Source organism: Parus major, chromosome 5, assembly GCF_001522545.3.
Source record: "Parus major isolate Abel chromosome 5, Parus_major1.1, whole genome shotgun sequence".
Lineage (NCBI taxonomy): Eukaryota > Metazoa > Chordata > Aves > Passeriformes > Paridae > Parus > Parus major.
Genome location: NC_031774.1, coordinates 39,733,651 through 39,756,018, shown reverse-complemented (window position 1 = coordinate 39,756,018; position 22,368 = coordinate 39,733,651). Strand labels below are relative to the sequence as shown.

The window sequence follows — 22,368 nt, the reverse complement described above, 5'->3', positions numbered from 1 at the left end:
ATAGCAGAGCCATATACCATTCATACTGGTAGAATTCAAACACTTTAATTCATCCAGTCTGGGGCAAAGCAACACTGCAGATTAGGAGGAGGCCTGGCTGAGCTGAGAAGTGCACCTTGAGTGGCTCTAACAGGCATGTAATGCAGTCTTGGGAAGCCAATTTCAATAGTGAGACAGAGACAATGAGAAGAAGATGGGAACCATGAGGGGCAAAGGGGATGTAGAAGAATCATTAACTCTGAAAACTCTAAAATATGTCAGAAACAGAAAAATAAGTTCCAATAACTTAAAGGCAAAAGTCTGGATCAGAGAGAGGCAGATACACCTCAAAAGGAAAAAGCCAACAGATAAGCAGGAGAAGCAAGAAAAATATTTTGTCATTTATGACTTTGGCACAGAGTATGAACAGACACAGGACACAGACACTGTGATACAGATGCTGCCAAGATTAAAAGGTCTCTGAAATTAGTGCTTATGCACACTGCAAAACACAGAGATCTCCTCACCAAGGAGGGTGGTTTTGCAGAACTACAAAATGTGCTTATCTCCAGTATCTGTGCGTGCAAATCAGGACTGGCATGTGCAATGTAACTTTATACATACTCATTTAGGAATATGCTTGGAAAGAGGCAGAGTATTATTTGCTGAAAAATCTGTGTCAAGGCAGCACTGATGCATTTGCACAGTACATAAGCTTTCATCCCTACTACAGAAATTCAAGCTAAACAGCCCAGGACAAGACCCACTTCCAGGAACTTCCTTCCCACTAAAGCAAAACTGGAAAACAAACTAATTTGTGGGATGATGACTGGGATAGGATAGGTTGTACTATTAAAGGCATTATTCTCATTATGAAAGCATTTCACTGAACCAAAGTGTTAGGCAGTGTACTATGTATTAAAGGTCTTGATCCATAAGAACTTCTATTCCAGAGACAAAATAAAAAATGGAGAATATTTTGATTCAAAATTTACAGATGGGGAAAGAAGCAGAGACTTGAAGTGTTTGCTCAGTATACCTAGGGAAGTTATAGAAGAGCTGGGATTGAAGCTTGGGCTTCAATATTTATTCCAGCTCTAGAGCATCCAGTCTCCTTAAGAAACCGAAAGTGGGAAAGCTGCCTAATCACAGGAGTTACTTTGTGGGCATCCAAGAGTAATGTATGTACTTCATTTATTGGTAGGGACATAATGCCTCAGAAAAAGATCTTTATAACAACAAAAAAACAACAACAAAAACCTGCAAAAACTTTTTTGATTTCCTCCAAAACTTCTTTTATAAGTATATTTGAACAGTTCTCAGGATTTCTTTTCCTTCATGATGTATGTTTGGTTTTGCTTCAGTTATTTTAAGAGAAAGATTTTCACTCAGAAATGACAACAATGAAAAGACATAGTTTTACTTCAGCACAGCTAGGAAAAAAAAAATCAATTTTCTCAGGCTAAAATTTTAGCACTGCCTTAGGAAGTTAGAAAAAAAACAAACCAACAAAACACTGTAGAGATAATCTCCACTCACTGGGAACATAAACCAGAGAGCAGAAGGAAGTACTGGGCAGGAAAATCATCCACTTGACTGTCTGCAAGAGAAGGAAGGAAGGAAAGAAGGAAACAGGGAAAGGTTCCTTCTTCCAGGCCAGAAAGCATTAACTCCACACTCCGTGAGCACTGCAGGATTTGGGGAGCCTGTGCTGCCATCTTCAGGGATGCTCTCACCTTTCTGTGACCCAAAATCACAAATGAAGGAAAACAAAACGGGGGACATTTCCACAAAAAATAAAGAAGAGAAAAATGAGGTATCAGATCTTCTCTTTTACCTCTGGGATTGCTGCTTGCCTGGTCATGACTAGCTCACAGAGAAACACAGAAATTAAAACTGGGAAAGCCAAATAAGTCCTGCCTAGACCATGTGCATCCCCAGGCTGCACTAAAGCTAACTAATCATTGCTGTTTCGCCCTGTCTGATTTCTCTCTCCTCTTCTAATGCAGAGTGGGATTATTCACTGAGCCTCGATGGCAGATGCTCAGTCGATGCTAACTAACCATGTCTTCTACAAAGCAATTTCAAAGAGACAGAGTGAGAGACCCTGACCCTTTCCCACAAGGGCTGAATTAAAATGAGTTAATTGTGTGCCCACAGGCTTCTCCGAGTCCTGCTTTGCAAGAATGAATCACAGGTATTCCAAAAACACATGGATCTGTTACTCTTCCTCAGACAAAACTGTGAGATTTGAGATGTTGGGATGTGTACTGCATAACAACAATGTTACATTGAAGAGGACAAACACAATTCTCATTGTTTCTGACCTAGTGGACATGTGCACATCTTAAGTCTTTTTTAAGTGCTTTCTGATATGTGCAATTCTCCTTTTTTTTTTTTTTCCTGCTACAACTCATCCCTCACTACTGTAAATTCTTTGCTTCTTCTCTTACTTCTTACCTTGTTACACATTCCTTACATTTTTCAAATTGCTTTACAGGCTTCCAGCCACAGGGCCCTCATGGGTCAAATATTACACAACAAAAACCAATCCACTAATATTGCATTTTGAAGCTGAAGATCATGTTGTTCCCTACTTACTATGCTAGGACAGGACTTTCTTTGCCAGTCAAAACACTGACTGAATGAGTACTGTATTCTCCAGATCTCTCTTGTCCTCTGGCCTCACTATCCCCACACCCTCAGCAAATACAACTCTTTCATCTTCTCAATTCATCTAAATGACAAAATAAGAAATAACATTTTTATTCAAATTAATCACCAAGTATTTGCTCCTACTTAGGTCAGGATAACTGCTGAGGGTTACAGTATAAAACAGTACTATTGTATTTTAGTAACATTAACAACCCATTTTTGTATAAAGCTTTTGGCTTTGTACTTTATTTCACCTAGGTTACAGTTATTACTTGACAAAATGGAAGAGTTCTTTTTCTAACTGCTCAAGTTACTGTAGAAAAATACATTACAAATTATGATTTACAGTGAATAAGAAGCAACATGCAGTATGCTTCACCCACAAAGCTACTCAAAATTGTATGCACATTAGTAGACCATTTCACTCTTCCCATCTCTGAAGCCTAACACAGTAGTAGCTCTTCTGCTGTGTACAGACAGAGCTTCTGAAGCAAAAAAGAGAATTGTTTGTCTCATTACAACTGTAATGGAAAATAAGGAAAAATGTAAACATCTGAGCTGAAATCCAGAACATTGGAATCCACCAAATAATCAATACTGCAATGCCAAGATGGGCTCTAGGGACACAGGACAGCCCTGATCCTGGGTTGAGGTGCCAGCTCTCAGAGTAAAGAATTTTTGGTCAGCAACGCCACTTTCCCTGCCTTCCACATTTGCTTGCTTGGCTCCTGCTCAGCTTTTCTAACCTGCAAGAGCACTCAGGATTACAATTTAGCATAAGTGTGAATGAAAGAGGAAGGAAAAAGGAAATGGTTTGCTTCCAACCATTCTACCAGAGTACCAGAGTAGAGACTCTTAAAAAAAGTTGATTGAACAGAGGAGAAAATTGTCCTTTTGCTGACAGATTATTTTAGTCATTCCACAATACTGAATAGATAGTCATGTCTCATGCTGTTCTGGTCCTTTCTGTGATACATCACATGCTCTCAGCTTGGTCCCTCTGTTTTACTCATGTCTCAAACATGCACCTGCCTTCCCCCATGCTATCCCCCACTTAACCAACTGGCTGATGCTGTCTTGCAGACAGTGCCTGTGATGCCCCTCTCTACAAGACCTACATCTACTGAAAACACTGGCAGAAATCAACTCACTGATGATGGGTGAGATGTGCAATGAAGGATCCATGGTTTGTCTATCCAAAATCTGTACAAAACATAAATGCCCTCAGTCTATAAAACTGGACAGATTGTTTTTCTTTTCCCCAGCTACTGCTGGTCTGAGGGAAAGAACAGAGCTGTCAAATCCTCCATCTTTTGAGCTTTCTGACCTCTGCCTCAGTGCCTTCTCTGCTGATCCCTTTCGTTTCCCTATTCACACCACACTTCCCAGGACAGTACCATGTTTCACCACACCCCTACACTGGGAGTGCACTGCAGTCTGGGCCCTGGGAAGAGGCATTCCAAATTGTCCTGGAGTGAATCTGCAGATCTGCTGCTCAGTGTCTCTGAACCTCTGTGACTGCTCCCACAAGGGCCTGTGGAGGCACAGGAGAGATGTGTGTCACACTGGGCACATGGATGCTGCTGCAAAGGAGGATATGAAAGACAAATTCTTCAGGAAATAGCAGTGGCTACTGCAGGCCACTACAGGGGAGCATGAAGAGAGCCAGCAGGAGACAGCTTATCCATGCTGTGCTTTGGTCTATGCAGTAATCCCAGCCTCTCACTTTCATAAGTGCTAAATTCACACAAAAATGTTTTTTTTTTAAAATCCACCACAGGCGATTAAGCTGTGATCTAGATTAATTAGCTGCCATATTTCATTTTTAAAATCAGAACTGGCCTGTGCTGACACCAGGGAAACTTATGATATTTTCACTCGTACCTAACTGCCTCTGATTTTTCACGCTGCCTAGAACTGAGCGGCTGCTCCCAGCCTCACCCATCCATGCCAAGCAAGTGCCTGCACCTACTGCAGGCACCCATCCAGGATGCTGGGGTGAGGGTGGAGGACCAAGGATCTCCTAATGAAAGTGCTGACCCTGGTGTAACCTGTGTGCCCCAAGTAGCATTGCTTCAGTGTTAAAAACAAAAGATCGATGAATTGTATAATGTACTTTTACTGCTGTTAATTTTTTTGAGTGCTGCTGTTGTGTGTCTTCTAGAGGCTAACAGGACCCTTTGGCCACAAAGCAATATTTACTCTACCCTGGCAGCTGGGCTGCTGGAGGCAAAAGATGCATCCTTGCTCCCCAAGTGATAAGGAAATGTCAGAATGCACATCATGGAGAGGACATATCTGACACAGGCTCAGCACCACTGCATGCAAACATGGCTCAGCCCTACCTCCTACCTCTGGAAGTTCTTCCACTTTGCTTCTTCAAATCCTTCCAGGATGCAGGAGGTAGGCAACAATACTGTTTGAGCAAGATCTTACAACTGACTTTTCAAAACTAATTTTTCAGGTGTTAGACTCTCTTGTCCAGCATTATATTTCTCCCTGTCCATTAAAACTGTAGCTCCTCAGAACAATGCTGTTCAACTGACCTCCACAAAGTACCTTTTAATCCTGATGACACTTTAAGTAAGTGTTGGCTCAAAAAGCCAAGTCCCAAATCTCCAGCTCCTACTTCAATTCTCTCATGGATTTAATATGTTCACACTCCTGTTATATTGTTTTATGTACTACCTTTACAGAAGTCGTCCTTACAGCACCTTCCTTAAGCCAAGGAGATGCTCTGAGAGTCAGTTCAGTGAGAAGCATCTCCTGCAGCAGAGACAGAGCTTCACAGAAGATATCCTTGCTTGCTTTAGCACAGCTGGAGACACACAAGAAGCATGCAACAGGTGGAAAAGGCACATAGGCGAGGTAGCAAATTAATTTACACCAAGAAGTAGAAGACAGACACCATGTTACTCTCCTTATGTTCATTGGAATATGAAGTATTTATATGAATAATGATGCAAAGTATTCCTTAAAACCAGATAAAGCACAGAACCTTCCTTTCCTTCCCCATCTCTTTCCAATTTCTAGAGCAAGCACTGCACAGCTGTAAAGAGATGCCAGAACAGGAACTACAAAGCAATTCCATCAGCTCATGAACTTCTCAAACAGAAGAGGTTTGTCGCTAGAGGACACAAAGTATTGAGGGTTCCCCAGATAATCAGACACACAGCAGCTGCTTCATGAGGCAAAAAAAGCCTTCTTTTTCGGGGTTTTGTCAACCCTTATATAAGCTTCTCCAACCAGGGGACCCTGATCGGTAGAAGGAACAACACCCCTCGCATCCCATTGGTGGGATAAGAGAGAAAAACAAGCTCAGAACATCTGTGTCTTGTTTTGGGAAAGTAATTCCTTATTTACACAAATAAACCTTGAGCGAGAAAGGTTCCCAAGCCTTTCCCTTGGGAACAGCCAGCATCTGAGAGCTTGAAAATTCACTCAGGTTCAGAAAATCACGTCCACAGAGGTTTGCCATGTGCTGTTCTCCATTCCCTCCATCCCACTCAGCAGGAAGAACTTCATATAAAAGTTGGGGAAGAGTGAAAACCATCTCTTGTACCACACTGCAAGAGCCAAAAGGTAAGCAACCTGTGACCCTTCAACACAGCAGGAAGGCTTGAAACCATATTAATACCCAGCAGTGGCCAGTAGAACATACCAGAAAATTTTTTAGAATTGATTAGTGGTCCCCGGTTCTCTCATTTTCCAGCTCACTGACTGAGCTTTTTCTCTGGGGGATATCCTGTAGTATCTCTATCCCCATGAAAAACATCAGTTTCCTTCTTCCACATCAAGTCATTGTTCCTCTAATTTGTCCCAGCCAATGTGCAGAGCTCCGCTCCCATCCCACCTCACAGCAATGTGTATTCCTGTCTTCTCCACTGGAGCAGAAGTGCAGCACAGGCCTCCCACCAGCTGCTAATGTGTACCTTTCTTCTCTAGTTGCAGGGGTGCTAAACACACTGCAATAAATCTCCTCATCCCAAGGGAACAGTTCTCTTTCTTCAGGCCCCATGACATTATACACAGCAGCTCTTCCCAATGTCAGAAGCTCCATTTCAATGCTCCTTTTCCCTCTGAAAGATCCTGCTGCTTTATGTCTTACCACAGGGCAATTTGCTCCCATCACCACCCAGCTTTCAGATTGCCCACCATGGGGGCAGGCTGTGCTTTCAGCCAGTGACAGGGTCATGACATGGCCATCAGGCAGAAGGGACCTGTGTGCTTGTGTGGGCAAGCTTTTCATGTGTACCTCTTCCTCACCTCACAAGGATGCTGATCACTACTTTCACCTTGCAGCAGAAAGACAAAAAAAGCCAGTCTGCAAAAGTGAAGGAAAGTCCATTTCCAGTGCAACAGACACATGGTGCACACTGAATTAGAAAGCTGGGAGAGAAATGGAGTAGTTTTTCAATGTTTGACCCCAATTTTTAAGCCAATTCCCATTCAATTTTAGCAACAGAAAAGTGTGCATGTGCTAGCAGAATCTTTCTTCCTCCTCTGTGATCTCTCTTTCTCCTAAAGCTGTTGTATTCAAATTCCATTTTGCAGGAAGTAATGGCTGTGTATTTTCAGAGGATCTTCAGTAAAGTTAAATGAGAAGTGGTGTGAGAAACAGATGTTTTGTACCACACCTCAGACATAAACCTTGGTCACAAGTCAAAATGCAGCCACAGGGACTCAACCTTGCCGTTAGCTTTTCAGCCACCATTTCTCTGTCCCAGTCTGACCTCAAGCTCCATGACACAGGTTCTACCCTTGCTTGTCCTTCCAACAGCGCACCATCTCCAAGCAAACACAGCTCCAACAGTGTTCACTGGAAGTATACTCTTTACAATCCAAAATGCTGAAGATCATTCTGAATCATCAACTCTCCTTCGGATGTCATGTAGAGCAGTGTAGAATATTGTCTAACACTGCATCTTGCATTTCCTTGTAGCATCAGAGTTCTCAGGATACTACAGAATCAGATGGTACTAAACTTAGACTTCCTACCCATAGGGAGGTTTTGCTTAAGGCACAATTTGTCTTCTTCTTTATCTTGATTTTATCTATTGCTATAAAGATGAAATTGCTACTCAGCTTGATGGCATTATATATATAGATACCTTAAAAGAACCTCAAAACCAGATCTGAGTCTCTTCTTCTCAGCTATCCTGTTGCAGTCTTATTTCTCCTTTGCACAGGACATGGGTTTCATCCTTATAAATTTGGCAAAGGGCATTCTCCTCTGGAGATCTCTGGAATTCTCCACATGCTGGAATGCTACTTTGGAGTCCTGATTTACTCAACTCTGGTGTGTTTTTATCCAGATAATATTCTTTGCAACTTCAGCGAGTTCACACTTCACCTGCTCTCACACCTCATTTGGCATTTTGTCCTCTGTGCATTTTAGCAATGCATCAAACTGCTCCCCAGTTACCACTGTGCAGCCTTCTCCAACATACTCCAAATTATTCCCAAAGGGGTGAAAGAATCATTTCATGCATTAGAAGCATGAAACCTGAACTCTGAAAGAATCAGCCAGTGATCTGAGGCACTAATAGCACCTGGCAGAGTTTTAAGGAAAGAAAATCACTTGTTTCTGCCACTACCATACAAAGGTTTAGTTGATTCCTGTCCCCTAACTTCAATATGATTTTTTATATGGGTTCTGCGTATTTCTTCTTCTATTGTGATGTTGAATTGAATGGCCTAATATTAATCTTGCACCAATTTTACATTAGTGTAACCAATCTGATTTTCAGAGTTCCTTGTCATTTACAGTAGCAAAAATGACAACAGATTCATATTCAAAGTACCTTGGAAGACAGTTTTAAAAAGAAAGTCCCCAAGCATGCTCAAAGGTTGTAGATGGCTTCTTCATTTTGTGGTTTCTGCTTGTCTAGTTTCCCATATAAATTCTCAACACCATCCTCTTTCTTCAACAGCAGTGACAGCATTTCATGGTTGTTAGCTGCTCTCAGAAGATGAAGTAACCTGATATAAATTACCTATTGCTGCAAGTGCAACAGAACCTCTTAGCACGGTAGTCACTTCTAGAAAGCTGCAAGGACTGACTACATTATTACAGGCAGAAGGTTTTCTATCATGGTAGAAGTCATTTTAATATGGCATTCTCCTCAAAGATTTTTCTCTACAGCTATTCAATGCTTTTTCCCTGGTTCAGCAATCTACATCATGAACAGTGGACTACATTCATGTCCTAACTCTCACATCAGTGATGTACAAAAGCTGCAATGAGACCACTCAGATGGCATTCTTCCAGGAGAAACCAGAGACAATGAGGATTGAGAACAGCAGTGAAAGTAATGGGCAACCGCCAAATGAATGGACTGCTCCTGGTTAAATCTGCATTTAATTGTTTTTCATTGCTATTCATTTACCCTGTTAAGACAAGACCGGGTATCTGATCAACAAGATGATAAACCAGCTATGGAGTAAAAAAAAAGATGAGGATATTCAAAACAAATACCTTTACACATTTTGATGTGGATAAGCTATACTCTAAACTTGATAAGAAATTCCTGTATAACCTCATAAGACATAAGAGATTATTTTGGTGAACCAAATGTAATTTTAAGACAACACACCTGTCATTCTTAGCTCAGGTTGCCAGAGCCCAACAATCCAGGTCTCAATGATCTCAATGACAGTTATACCCCCAAGGAACCAGGTAGGGGATACTTCTCTTCCACATACATTTAACCTAAATGGATCTAGAATTTCTGTGTGACACTTCTTTTAGGAAGTGACTGACAAACTAGAAAGAGTTTTAATACACCATAACATGATCAGGCAAACTCAAGTAGGAGATAAAAACCCTCAAAAGACACATGAAGCCACAAACTGTAATATAGTAGGGTCTTTCTGAACATAAAGCAACACTTTTTCCCTGCTGTGGGTGACCAAGCACTTGGACAGGTTGCTCAGAAAGGTTGCGGTGTCCCCTATCTTGGAGATATTCAAGAGCAGTCTGGATGTGGTCCTGAGCAACCAGCCCTAGATGGTCCTGCTTGAGAAAGGGGTTGGAGCAGATGACCTCCAAGAGATAGCTCCACTTTGGAAACGGTGTACATAAACACAAATGACACAAAAAAGTCATGAAGATTAATGTATTTCTCAAAGACTGCATGAAACTCATACACAAAACAGTAAGGTTTCTCTTTCCCCATTAAGCTTCCTTACCATGAGATCTTCATAGACTGTGGCATCGCCCTTCAGGCATCCAAACTTATATTAGTAAGATGCTGAAGGGAGTGTACAGCAGGGATGACAGAGAGTCTCCCTGGAGATTCCATCAGATCTATGAACATGGAAGTGCTCTCTTAATGCAGTAATGAGAGCAATGCCAAGATGCCCAGGAGAAACCCACTTGTACTTTTAGAGGAGGACAAAGTAACTAGAAGATTTTCAAAGAGCCGGTCTGTGAAAACAAGGGTGTTTGGGCTGCTCTCCAGGCCGGCTCCGCAGCCCCCCGAGCAGCCCGGCGCACTGTCAGCGGAGCCCTGCAGATGGCTGCAGAGCTCTTCCAGCTCCTACCTGCGCCACAGCCACGGGCACCTGGAGGCAGGGACACTGGCCAGTCCTGCACTGAAGGAAGCAAAATTCTTCTCCTTTCAAAAGATGGACACCTCTCTATGCTGCCTTTATTTCTACCCAAATGTAACAGCCAGTCGCCTGCAGGCTGAATATCACTCTTTTTAACCTCACAAAGATCCTCCGTTTGCAAGTTTTCCCACGGCGACAGCTGAAAGACAGAGATGCTGTGGCTCTTGAATGTGACAGTGCACTCCCCATACACAAGAACAATTTGTCGCTCAAGATGCTTTTCTTAACAAGGGTCTGTAGACCCAAGAAGCTCTTACGGAGCAGATATTTGAAAAGATGCATCCATTCCTGTCTTGCCCATGCGGCAGCCACATCACCCTTTTCCCTTCCCCAGACTTCCGCCTAACTGAGCTGAAGGGCTCGCAGCCTTCTTCTTATACCTCATGTCAGGCTCAAGCACTGTTCCTAAAACACCTTCATCCACCATCTTTCCCTTAAACTCTACTCTAAAGTAATGAATCCTTAAAAAAAAAAAAAAAAAATTAAAAAAAAATTGAGATCTCTGCCACTTTGGATGCCCTCCTTCCTCCAACGCCATGCTTCCTATTTCCTTCTCCCCTCTCCAGTCTCACACAGCAGATCTATGTAGGGACAGGGGGTTTTGCACCACAAAATTCTGTGTGAAAATCCTTCCTCTATCTCAACGGATTAATGAGCTTTTCTGCATCCACCTCGTATCAGTTCCACGCTTTGGGCACAGTAGCCTGATGTCTGTGCAGGTCTCTTGACAATTATGGACAGCTCCCCACCACAGGAACACTGACACTCAGTGGAATTCAGTGCCCAAGTCAGATCACTCTGCTTGAAAATTCCAGCTGCAGTGTGATAGCGGGAACCATTTCTCTGTAGTTTATATTTACCTGGTCCCTTTCCAACCTATCCATCACAATCAAGTAATTGTCTTCTAAGAGGGAGTCAAGAACTTATAATAGACACCAGTGGCCCATTCTGTTTTAATCCATCCAATATTAGATTCGTTAGTTACCAGGATAACAATCCTATTTGCAAATCAGCTACCTTTATCAGATAACCAGTGGGACCTAGTACAATACCTATTAGTCAAACAATATCACAACCAAGATATATAACTGCTTCTGTATAAAAACCTTTCTTCTAATCCTTCTTAAACTCAACAAGACTGATTGGCTTTTATTATTCGTGAATTAATTTTTAACTCTTGGTCCAGCAGGGGAATTGAATCTATAACATATTGCAGAGACCGAAGCAAAGCAACAGTATGTTGAGAAAGTAAACCAACCAAAAAGCAGGTATTTTTTCTTCTTTCAACAAACAATTAAGAGGACTGAATCTGTTTCGCCCTAAACACCCAAGGGAAAATTCTAAGGAAAATTAGCACATTAAAACATGTATAGATAGCACATCACTGTACTGTGAGAGCTTTTGTTTTTGTTTCATAATTATGTTATTTAAAAAAGGCTATGGAATTAAATTTGTTAGTATTTTAAGAAATAAGTCCATGTTAGACTAGGAAATCAAGAAGGGAAATTTAAACAGAGGCAGTCCATATTATTAGAGAAGTAATGATCATGGGCAGTGATTAGGGCTTATAGTTGCTCTGTAATGACAGTCCCTTAACTGTAATAGCTAGGAAAAAAGAAACTGCTCTGTAGGAAAATAAAAAACACTTTAAAAAAGAATAAAAATACAATTTTCAGATACACTGTAGGCAATGGAATTGAAACAAAATCCTAAAATATTTCATAATCAAATAACCTTTTACGTTATTCCATAAGGGGAAGCCCACTATATTTTGTGGCTTACTAGACCAAGATGGCATCAAAAAAAGGAAATAATTCCAAAGGCACCAAAAGTTAAATAAACAGATAAAAGAAATTCCAAATTGTTGACTTTAATGTCTATGGCGCTCGAGCACATCTTTATCTTGACAATGTTATAGCTGGATCTATGTTCTGCATACTGTTTTTCAAATTACTCTGTGATACTCCATTTAAAGAAAATCTCTGGTCCTCTTTTAAAAACTCCAGTTCATTGATTTATAAACAGGAGATCTAACTGCAGTTATTTAGCAGCTAATCCTATATAATCCATAATAATATATATTCTCAGAGAAACACCCAATTTTTTCAGCGCACATGTTCTGTATTGCATATTTGTACAGCATTTTACATTTACAAAACGCCTTCTATGTAAGGCCATGAACAGATTTACAAGCTTGAATTAATAAAGAATGGGAACAATCTTGACAGACCTATGCTTATTTCTTTCTATACATTTATACACTAATACACGCAGAAATACATAACCACGCGCAGAAAGTCTTGCGTATGCATCCGAAAAGATGCTGGATGGATAAGTGAGATAACTCACTAAGCAACATCAAACACTTGATTATATGTAAAATTATATACTTTATGTACATGTGTGTTCTGTTAAATTGTAGTATGTGCACAATTATGTAAAATTAAGTGTGTGTACACATCTCTGACAGACATCCATCCATGCACTCACAGATCTTTGTATGCAAGAAAACCCTTTTCGGTCCTACTCCGGCACATTCTAGTCCTCCACATTGTGCTTGGTGCCCCTACACAACTTGTAACAATTATTTCAAAGGAGATACATTTGTCATCATCAATATAAAACAATACCTATGAATGTATGATACACTTAAACATCATTTTCACAAAGTCATATTTGCTGCAACCTATAAAGGCAAAGAGAACCCACAGAAGGTGAAGTCATCATCCTTCACGATGCCCGAGCACAAAAACGCAAGTTCCCGCGTCGGGATTTCCCTGGCTTTGCAGATGAGTTTCGGTTGTACAAGACAGCTGTGACCAGGCTGCACATCATTGCTCAAAGTCGCTGTTTAACACAGGTGTGTGGAGAGCCCTCATCCAGCCAGATACCTCTGCATTACTGATTAATCTGATAACAAAATTTACCTACTGCAGACTGTTGGGCAATAGGCACCGATGCTTTTAGAATTTTTTCAGTGTCTCCCTGTACCATTACCCCCTTAACCTACAAAAATGACCAAAAAATAGACCTCATCAACAGAAATAAAAGAACTATGAAGAAACTGAATTAAACTCTTAAGAATAAAAGTAGAAGCAACATTGTATCTGTCTGAAAAGGAACAGAAGCAGGACTGAATTTATGTGTTCTAAAGAATTAAATCGCTCTCCCTCTTCAGCACTTTCTGAACTGTTAAAACTAGATGGCCATCACATATCACACATGGTCTGGAAACAAAGAAAAATAAAACAACAGCAAGTCCTTAAAATCAATGTATAAATTATAAATTGTTTTAAAAGTTATAAGCAAGGCATGTAGAAAATGTACACATTGAAAATGTGTCTCCGTTAATGCTGGTTATGTGCAGTAAAAACAAATTTTACACCAAATCCCCAAAATCAGTAACATCCCATGTTCATCACTGCTATATTGCCGTGTCCGTGAAAAACTCATCTAGATTAGTGTAATTTCTTGAATCATGGAAATGTGTTTGAGAAAGAGAAACTTATCATTTTGACTGAACAAAACCAAAAATAACACAGAAGACTTTGGGAAAATAAAATCTGTTGAAGAATAATTCTTCGGTGTTCTTCAGCTCTTTAATTTTTTAGTATATAAAATGATGTAAATCTCACTGAGAAATTTGGTTTGTAATTATTCATGCCAGCACATTAAAAAAAAAAAAGTACTTGCAGAAACTGATGGAAAATTGTATTTCTGTTTTATTTTCATCCAAGTGCTTATACATTCTTAAAATTATCTTCATATGCAAAGTCGTAATTGGAGAATTGAGCATTTTTTTAAGCTGTTCTTTTGACCTTTGTCTTGAGTGAAAGGACAGCGAGACAATACACTCGCCAGCATTGTTCACAGTGACGGCTCCATCACCGGAGATTGAAGGCCATTATTACAAAAGGGAACTTTAAAGTGTTTAAGTATTTAAAGAAAAAGGGGGGAAAAACCCCAGAAAATAACAATTTTTAATGTGCCATATGCACAAACATCTTTTCAGACCAGCAGACACACAGCAAAAAAAAAAAAAATCTTCTTGTAAAAATATCTGCAGTAAAACACAATCAATTCAAAACAAAAGGTGCTGTAAGAAATTTTCTCCTGTTATGCAGGATACTCTAAGCTGGAGGTCCCACTTGTATCACCCACATTATAGGCTATGCTAGTTTAAGAAAAATACATGACTCCTATAATACATGGTAAATCAAACACAATTTCCAGGAATGGAAAAGGAAAATTTGGACAGAAGGAAGGCATCCTCATCAAACACTCTTATCCTACCAAGAAGAAACTAGAATAGGTTTCCTTTTCCTTCCAAGCCTTCAACAGTGTGCAATATTTGTGACATGTCCTTACTGTCACGGCAAAAATTGTATAAAAACAGCTACCATCTCAACATTTAAGTGGTTTTCTTTCACGTATACAAAAATGCAAGAATAAATAGAACTCTGTCCAAAACAAGAACAATCCTATCACAAATTTTATTGCAGTCACAAGTTTTATTGCAGTTATTAAGTCTTACCTCGAAAACAAAAAAAAAAAGAGACTATTAATATGAAGAAGTGAAGTAGCCCCTTTTTGCTTCCTATGCACACATAAGTTTGTGACTTTATGAACTGATTCTGTCTTGTCCACTAAATTCCTATCAGGATCAGGAATACCTTTTGTAGGACAAAAAAGTCATAAGGGTGACTAAAGTGAGATTTGCCAGGATTCCATAAAATGAATAGGATTTGCTAGATATTTATTCCTCCCCCATTCAGAAAGGGAGTGCAAGAAAATTCCAGCTCAGCAGGGACAGAGAGCCATCGCAGGTTGTGTGATAACAGCTTGCCACCTGCTTTTCGCAAGTTGTCTCTGCGAAGTGCAAGGGGCACTGAGTAGTAACGTTGCCTGTGGTGATAGGAAGGCACTGAACAGCTCAGTATGCAAAAGCACTTACTGGTACACAGTGCTCTTCACAAAGGGCATTGCAGAATGCTTTCCAGGCTGTGTCAGAAGTGCTAGGAAAGGAAATATTAGTGCATGTGTCACAGGAGGAACATAAGCACTTGCTATCACAATAAAAGGAGGTATAAGCAAATACAGGTACAATGCTGCTCATAGCCAAAAAAAAAAAGGGGGAGGGGGTGGTTGGCAGGGAGAGGGAGAAGAACAGGAACCTCAGCAGCAGTCACATTAGAAGGAGCATTTCTCTGCAAGAACAGCAAGGGTTAACAGTGGCATATAAGCTCTGGTCCAGTCAAGATAGGGTCAAATGATGTGCAGTGAAAAGTTTCAAGTCCTCAATCCCCCAGAGCTTGTTTGCTAATTACATTTGCAATTACAAACATGACAAATATATTATTACACAGTGCATTCCACCTTGAGCAGACATGTTTCTCCTCACGGACAGTCATTGCCAGCAGCCAGACTCTCAAGCCCTGGAAGAATCAAAGTGCACTGTGCTCCAGCTGCAAGCATCAGTTTTTTGTGGGCATCTCTATTGCTCTGAAGAGACATGGCAAAGCTTTAGCAAGAAGCAGCATAACAAGGATGGAAACAAATGCAACGAGTAAGTTATTACAATTTAATTCCTAAGAAGTAAAACTTGCCAAGTCAATAGCTATTACTAACAAGTAATACTGTGTTCTGTTCCCAATGACAAGCAAAAAGTACTTCCCATGTAGCACACATGCAAACTACATAGAAATTACTACATTCAAAACTCAAATGCAGCAAATACCATGAAGACAGAAAGAAACCAAGTGTTTCCTTTGTTTTTTGGCAAGGTCACCATAACCATGTTCTGCTAATATCTTCTTTATTAAGTTCCTTCACTAAACAAACAACTATTCTGATTCATCATTTGCCACGCAAACTGATCTTTACCCTTTTTTCCCCCCAGTTTCTACAGTGGCATTACCTAAGAAGCTCACTGCTGGGTTCTGGGTAGATGCTATATTTACTTGCTCACACTGCGCAGACAAAAATTCTGTTGTGCTCCCTGGCTGTAATGTTACCGCCAGTAGCTCCACAGAATAAAAAACAGGTCTGACTGGGAAGAATTTCCTAGTCTCTGCAGTCTACACTGGAATTGCTGATGTGCAGCTCTATGACCCCCAACTCTTAAACCAAGGAGCAGAAGTTAGAATAAGAAGATGGGAAAAGGATTTTGGCTTTTTTTTTTTATCTATGATTTGTCACCACTTTTTTCTACTTTTACTATTTCTTTCCTTAATTAAATCTCTCTTAGACATTTTACACTCTAAAGAAATTCTACCTTGCTCCTGACAGAACCCATAAATTTCATCTACACTCAGGTTTAAACCTTTTACCTTTTCCCTGTTTCTCTTCCCTAAGAGAATTTGTATCCTTCAAGCCATGGAAAATTTTGTAAAGAGACCCACTGACACAATGCACAAGACTTCTTATTGAACTGAAATAATTTGAAGAATACAGGTATTTTCAAACAACATGAAATTCAGAGCAGTACTGACAGTGCAGAAACAGGGCTGGGAAATAACAGCGGAAAGGGCACAGAGAGTAGAGCAATGTTCTCTTGGAGAGGAAGAAAACGGGCTATGAAACCTCTATCACAGCAACTTTCTCTGATGCAATCTCTCCAAAGTCTTTCCCCTCTCAGGCTAAATGCAATATTTATTGATTACTTCTAATCAATACAATGAAAAAAATCCTATTTTTTAAATATATTGATCTTTCCATATTTCTCAATAATTGATAATGATTAGATCATGTTTACTTTTACAAGTGGAATTAGAAGAGGAGAGAAAAGTTAATACAAATATTCGAAAGGTACTGATTTCCTCATCAGCCCTGCGCTCACTGAGCTTAGTGTACTGAGACCCTGTTTTATGATGGGAACCTTGTCAGAAACCCAGTAACTAAACCAATTCCTTATAGAGGTTTTTCAATTTATTCTGTCAACGAAACAAACAACTCCATCCTATTCTCTCCAATTAACAACTCCTCCCAGTCCCAGCCTCTGAGATACATTCAGAGCAGACAGTTGCATTCAGATTCTCTGACTCAGATTTCTTCCCATTCACAGAATATGGAGATTTCCAGTAACCTCTGAAATCAAATCACATTACTTCAATCTATGCTTTAGGGTCAGTGACAGCAACTTTGTTAATTCTCTGCTGCAGGCTCTGGAATTTGCTCCTTCATTGCCTTAAAATTCCAGCATTATACCATTCCATCTCTCTATCAAACATGGAATTTATTCCTTTCAACTTTTTCCTTCTCTTCATAAAATAATTTTTATTTTCATTACAGCAGTGACTCACGTGTCTTTCTTGTATCTCAGAGTAAACAGTGTAAGAGACATAGCATCTGGCAGGATGCTCTCGTTTGCCAGTGATTTTTATTTTACCTTCATAGTGGCTCCTTGGTCACTTTCTGTCTGTCATGTAGAATATTAATAAGAAACAGAAATGGCAATTTTGTAGTCCTATCAATATTTCTGGTGGCAACCATAATGAGGCAGGAAACAAAATTCTCCTGAGATTTAGAAGTTAATATGGGAAAGTAAAAATGCCGTATTCTACTCTCTTCTGAAGCAGCCTTAGGTTTGCACACAAGAGAGATACACCACCAGGACTCCACATGACATATGCATGTGCGTATACCTGTGTGTATACCTACACACAAATATTTACAGCTGCACACATGTGCTTGTGTGTGACTATAATGACATCTTTTACATGGCAGAGTGCACATCAGTGGTGTCTGCACACGCACTCCCTTCCTGCCGTACCGCAGACAGGCGCTGTCAGTGCAGTTTAACTAATGTATTCTCACCATATGCCCTCACCTGAGACAAACTGCAGGTACAAATCACTGCCTTTGTTAATTTTCCAATTCGAAAACATTTTAAACAAATTCCAATTCATACAAAAGCTTCTTTCTTGGAGCTGCATCATCTACCCCAGGGACAATTCTCCCAGAGGTCAGTACCAAAATGTAGTAAGCGGGTTGCTAAAGAGTGGATTTCTGTGTAAGAAAATAAAATATACGTGGCCTTAGGATACATGCATAGAGGGTCAAAACTAGGAAGAAGCATTTTCTTACTCTCCCTGAAAGATTCTGCACTGACAGAAACCACACACCTGCTAACCAGAACTTCCACAGGTTCCTTCCTGGTGCGATTACTTAGATCAGCACACACAGGGAATGGAAAGGGAATTTTGAATACAAAACCTGAAGAACAAATTAGAGGCAAGGAATTCTTTTGCCTAGGTTTTGTTCAGACTCCTTTTCAGTCTGACTGTTACAAAAATTAAGATCTCATCAAACTCCAAGGTGAAAGGAGTCACCTCTCCTCTCCTTTGCCTTCTTCATTCGCTCTCTGTTTCAATAATTATGAGGCGAAATACAGTTTCCAGGGAACTGAATGGATCATATATTGAGTGACCACATCCACTTCTCTTCCAACATTTTAATCTTACTCATATTCTTTCCTATAGCTTAACAAGCAACTAAAGAAGAAGAAGCAATTTGCAGTATTTTAAAATTTGTTCCTAATTAACGTTTAATGTGGCAAAAATTGCCATCCACAAAATTAACAGTGGAATCTAAAAAAAAAAAATAAAATAACTTAAAATCATTTCAATTGCTAGCAGTCAAAAGAATAAATCACTACAGTAAGAATAATATGCTCATACAGCTAGTTAGGGATACAGGCACAAATACAACACCTGTATTTACTTTTTATGTTCACTGGCTAATTGTTATAGTGGGAGAAAAAGATGGTTAAACAGATATAGACTGGGCCAACTCATCCTCAGCTACAGGAATATAATGTGAAATCTAGCCTTAAAAAAAATAGAACGTAAATCAAATCAGTACCTGACACTCTGCACATATACCTTTATATATATTGTATTTTTAAAGCTGTTCATATTTTGCTTATCTCAGTAACTTTTTTCAGACTTTCCTGCACCGTCACATTCCTTTAAATTAAAAAAATGGAAAAAAATGAGTTTGAAATATTTTAAATTCTATTTCTCTGTTTTACCAAACCTCAACAACGTTAAAGAGCAGGTCAGTTGGCACACAGAACCAAGCACCTCTTTAAACAAAGAGCTCTCCAACAGTTTCTCATCTCAAAAAGCAGCACTCCCTGCCTGCTGTAAAGCCATAGGGGCTCAGTGGCACTTCCCCCAGGGCCACCTTCATCTGTCTACTCAGCAGCCAAGGAGTTGTGCATATGGGTAAGGTGCACTTGACATTTTTGAGAGCTGACTGAAAGCCCATGAAAAAGTAAAAAGGGTGAATGGCAATACAACGTGCAGATTTCTTCTTATTGTTTTCATGTTGTTTGAGTTCCTTTTTATCAATTCCAAAAGTATAAAAATTAAAAGGAAAAAAGTTAAGAGACAATATAGTAAGTGATGAAGACCTAGCTTTTCATTGTGGCATTTTGTTATTTTCTTTTTTAATGAAGGTAAATGCATCTTCTATTTTTGCCTTAATATTAAGTCTCCCAGCAGCATACAGAATACATTTCCCTTAAGAAATTGTTTGTTTATTTTTAATTCAAAGTGGAGCAGCCACAAGTGTAGCACCAGTGGGGAAAAGAATATCACATGGGTTAGATTATTAATTTCTATTAACAATACAAAGTCTCATTTTAATGAAACTGCTGGAAGCTGGGGATTAAAGGAAAGAAAAATGAGTGTAAAGACAGATGGGATATCAGAAAACAAGGTACAGAAAGACAAATAAAAGCTGAAATGAGGGAAGAGGGGTATTTGTTGATGGTTTGTTTGATTTTAATTATTTTAATTTTACTAAATACAATGTATTCTTAAGACAAAAGCAATGAAATAGGAAAAATTACTTAATTCCCACCTCTGATGACATAAAACCTGCATAGGTGACACACGGATTAACATGCAAACACACAAAAGAGGACTCTGCTCAGGGTGAGATTTATTGGAGAAACGCATTTAAAATTAATTGTTACAGTCAGCTGGATGTGAACGCTGAAAAGGTTTTGCCTTGTTTCCTAACTTCCCCAACAGGATCAAACCAAACTTAACACGCTAAAGTGATTTTAAACACAGCATTACCAGGCACAGCCCACTTCGGAATACAAAGAGCAGTAGCAGGTGCTAAGGTATCATCTCCAGTCCCAGCTTGGGATGTCTGTTTGCCAGCCCTCCGACTCACTCACTCTTTCCCTGGGCAGGCTATCCAAAACAGTAGTCTGTGGGAAACTGAATTTCCATAGTGCATTTCAGATGGAAAACAGACTTTTAAAATAAAAGACGGTGCTTTGATGGATCTGCTTCGTATAGTTTTATATGCACAACTCTTTATAGGCACCTAGTAATTCATCTAATAAAAATCCTAGCACAGACGGAAAGTAAAACTGCGCAGGAAGGACTGTCAGTGCTCACTGTTAGCTGCCTGTTCCTAGGAGATGAAGCGTTAGAGGGAGAAGTTACACGGCAAGAAGGAAACACAACCAGCACGCCTACCCCCCCAAGTGCTGTTCCGCGGGCTCCGGCGCACCTGCCGGCGCGGAGGTGCGCCCTGCCCTGCCCTGCCGTGCCCTGCCCGCGCCCGGCCGCTCCGAGACACCGGCACCGCGCTGCCCCGCGGGGGTGGGCGGCGGCGGCTCTGCGGCACGGAGGCAGCGGGACTGCGGGGTCGCTGCCCCATGCCGCCCGCAGCGGGACGCGACGCCGCTGCCAGCCCGCCCCCGGCCCGCCCGGTCCCGGCACGGCACACTCACTGGTTGTGGTAGCCGAGCGGGTCGGAGATGCACAGCTCGGAAATGTCCATCAGTCCAGTTTGAGCATTCCCGGTTGGAGGAGAAAAAAAAAAAAAAAGGGGAAAAAAAAAAGAAGAAGAAGAAAGAAAGAAAGAAAAAACACAAGATAACAACTAAACTGCGGCGGGCTGGGGAGGTGGGGAGCGCCGGGAAGAGGAGCCGGCCCGAGCCCGGCGGCGGGGCAGGGGCGGCGGGAGGCAGCGCCGCTCCGCTCCGCTCCCGCACCCGCGTGCGGACACACTGACGGCGGCAGGAGGCGGGCGGCGCGCAGGACACGGCCACGGGGGATTTCGCCGCCCCGAGCCCCGCTGTAGCTTTAACGCCGGGAGACGGATGGAGACGGCAGGGCGGCTATTGGCTCCCGCACGGGGGCCGGGCTTGGACGGCGGCTGGGGGAGGCATGGCCGGGGGGGCCGGCACCGCAGCGCGGCCGGGAGCACCGCGCAGCCCCGGCCCGGCAGCGCTGCGCTCCGCGGGGACGGGCAGTCCCGGGCCGGGGCCGGAGGAGTCGGGGCGCAGTGCGGGCCGGCAGCCGGGCTGCCCCTGGCACGGCAGCGGGGGTGACACGGGTGACATGGGTGGCACGGGATAGCAGCTCCGGCTCGGTCCCGCCGCGGGGACGGTGGCAGCGCAGCGCACGCGCCCCTTCCCTCTTCCCCATCCCTCTGTCTCTCGTGGACAGCGGCTGTAGAGTTTAGGCTTATGCAAAAACTTGAGGTAAAGGGTGCCCCGTGGCTATTTAGGCGGGCGGGCCGGCGGGCACCCATGCAGCAGCAGCCCCCATGCTCAGCACAAGGCTCCGGCGGGCCACTGGAACATGAGTGTCCCGGGCGCTGTGACATGCGAACACACGACTCCACCAACACACGCTTCGTGCACATGCAGAGCTGTGTCTGAGCGCGACACAGCCTAATCGCTGCACTCGGACATCTGTTTTCCCACACATATATCCATTGCCACAAACGCGTGCGGAAAAGCACCCGAATCCCGTTTCAAAGCAGTGTAATTCAAGTGTCACTTCAGTGCAGTTTATGAGGCCACACTGGAATAAGTCGTGGCACGTGAGATCAGAATCAGGCATTCAGGACAACAGCACACATTCCTAGGCACAAAAACCCCAAAAACATAGCTGCAGACCCTCAGAAGTCTTCACAAACATCAAAACTGGCTCATACAACTAATTTCATGAAGGACATATTTTCAAAGCTCTGCATATGTATCGACTGCTGCTGGAGTCTGTGTCCTTTCACACAGACATTTTCACACTCACACAATTTCACTGCATGTTTGCAGCAACACACCAACACCTATCTTAAGGTCCCTCT

At 41.6% G+C, this 22,368-nt stretch overlaps 1 protein-coding gene across 2 annotated transcripts in view; it reads right to left on the bottom strand.

Annotated features, from left to right (window-relative positions):
* Positions 1 to 22,368, bottom strand: part of ESRRB (estrogen related receptor beta) — a 132,405-nt gene that overhangs the window by 60,335 nt on the left and 49,702 nt on the right. Inside the window, exon 1 of one of the 2 annotated variants that reach the window (XM_015631933.1) lies at positions 21,005 to 21,104. The exons of the other annotated variant lie outside the window; for it this stretch is intronic. Within the exon in view, the coding sequence (XP_015487419.1) occupies positions 21,005 to 21,054 (50 nt within the window). The 5' untranslated portion in view covers positions 21,055 to 21,104. Of the gene's footprint in view, positions 1 to 21,004; positions 21,105 to 22,368 lie in introns of those variants that run through there. 2 annotated transcript variants of the gene reach the window in all.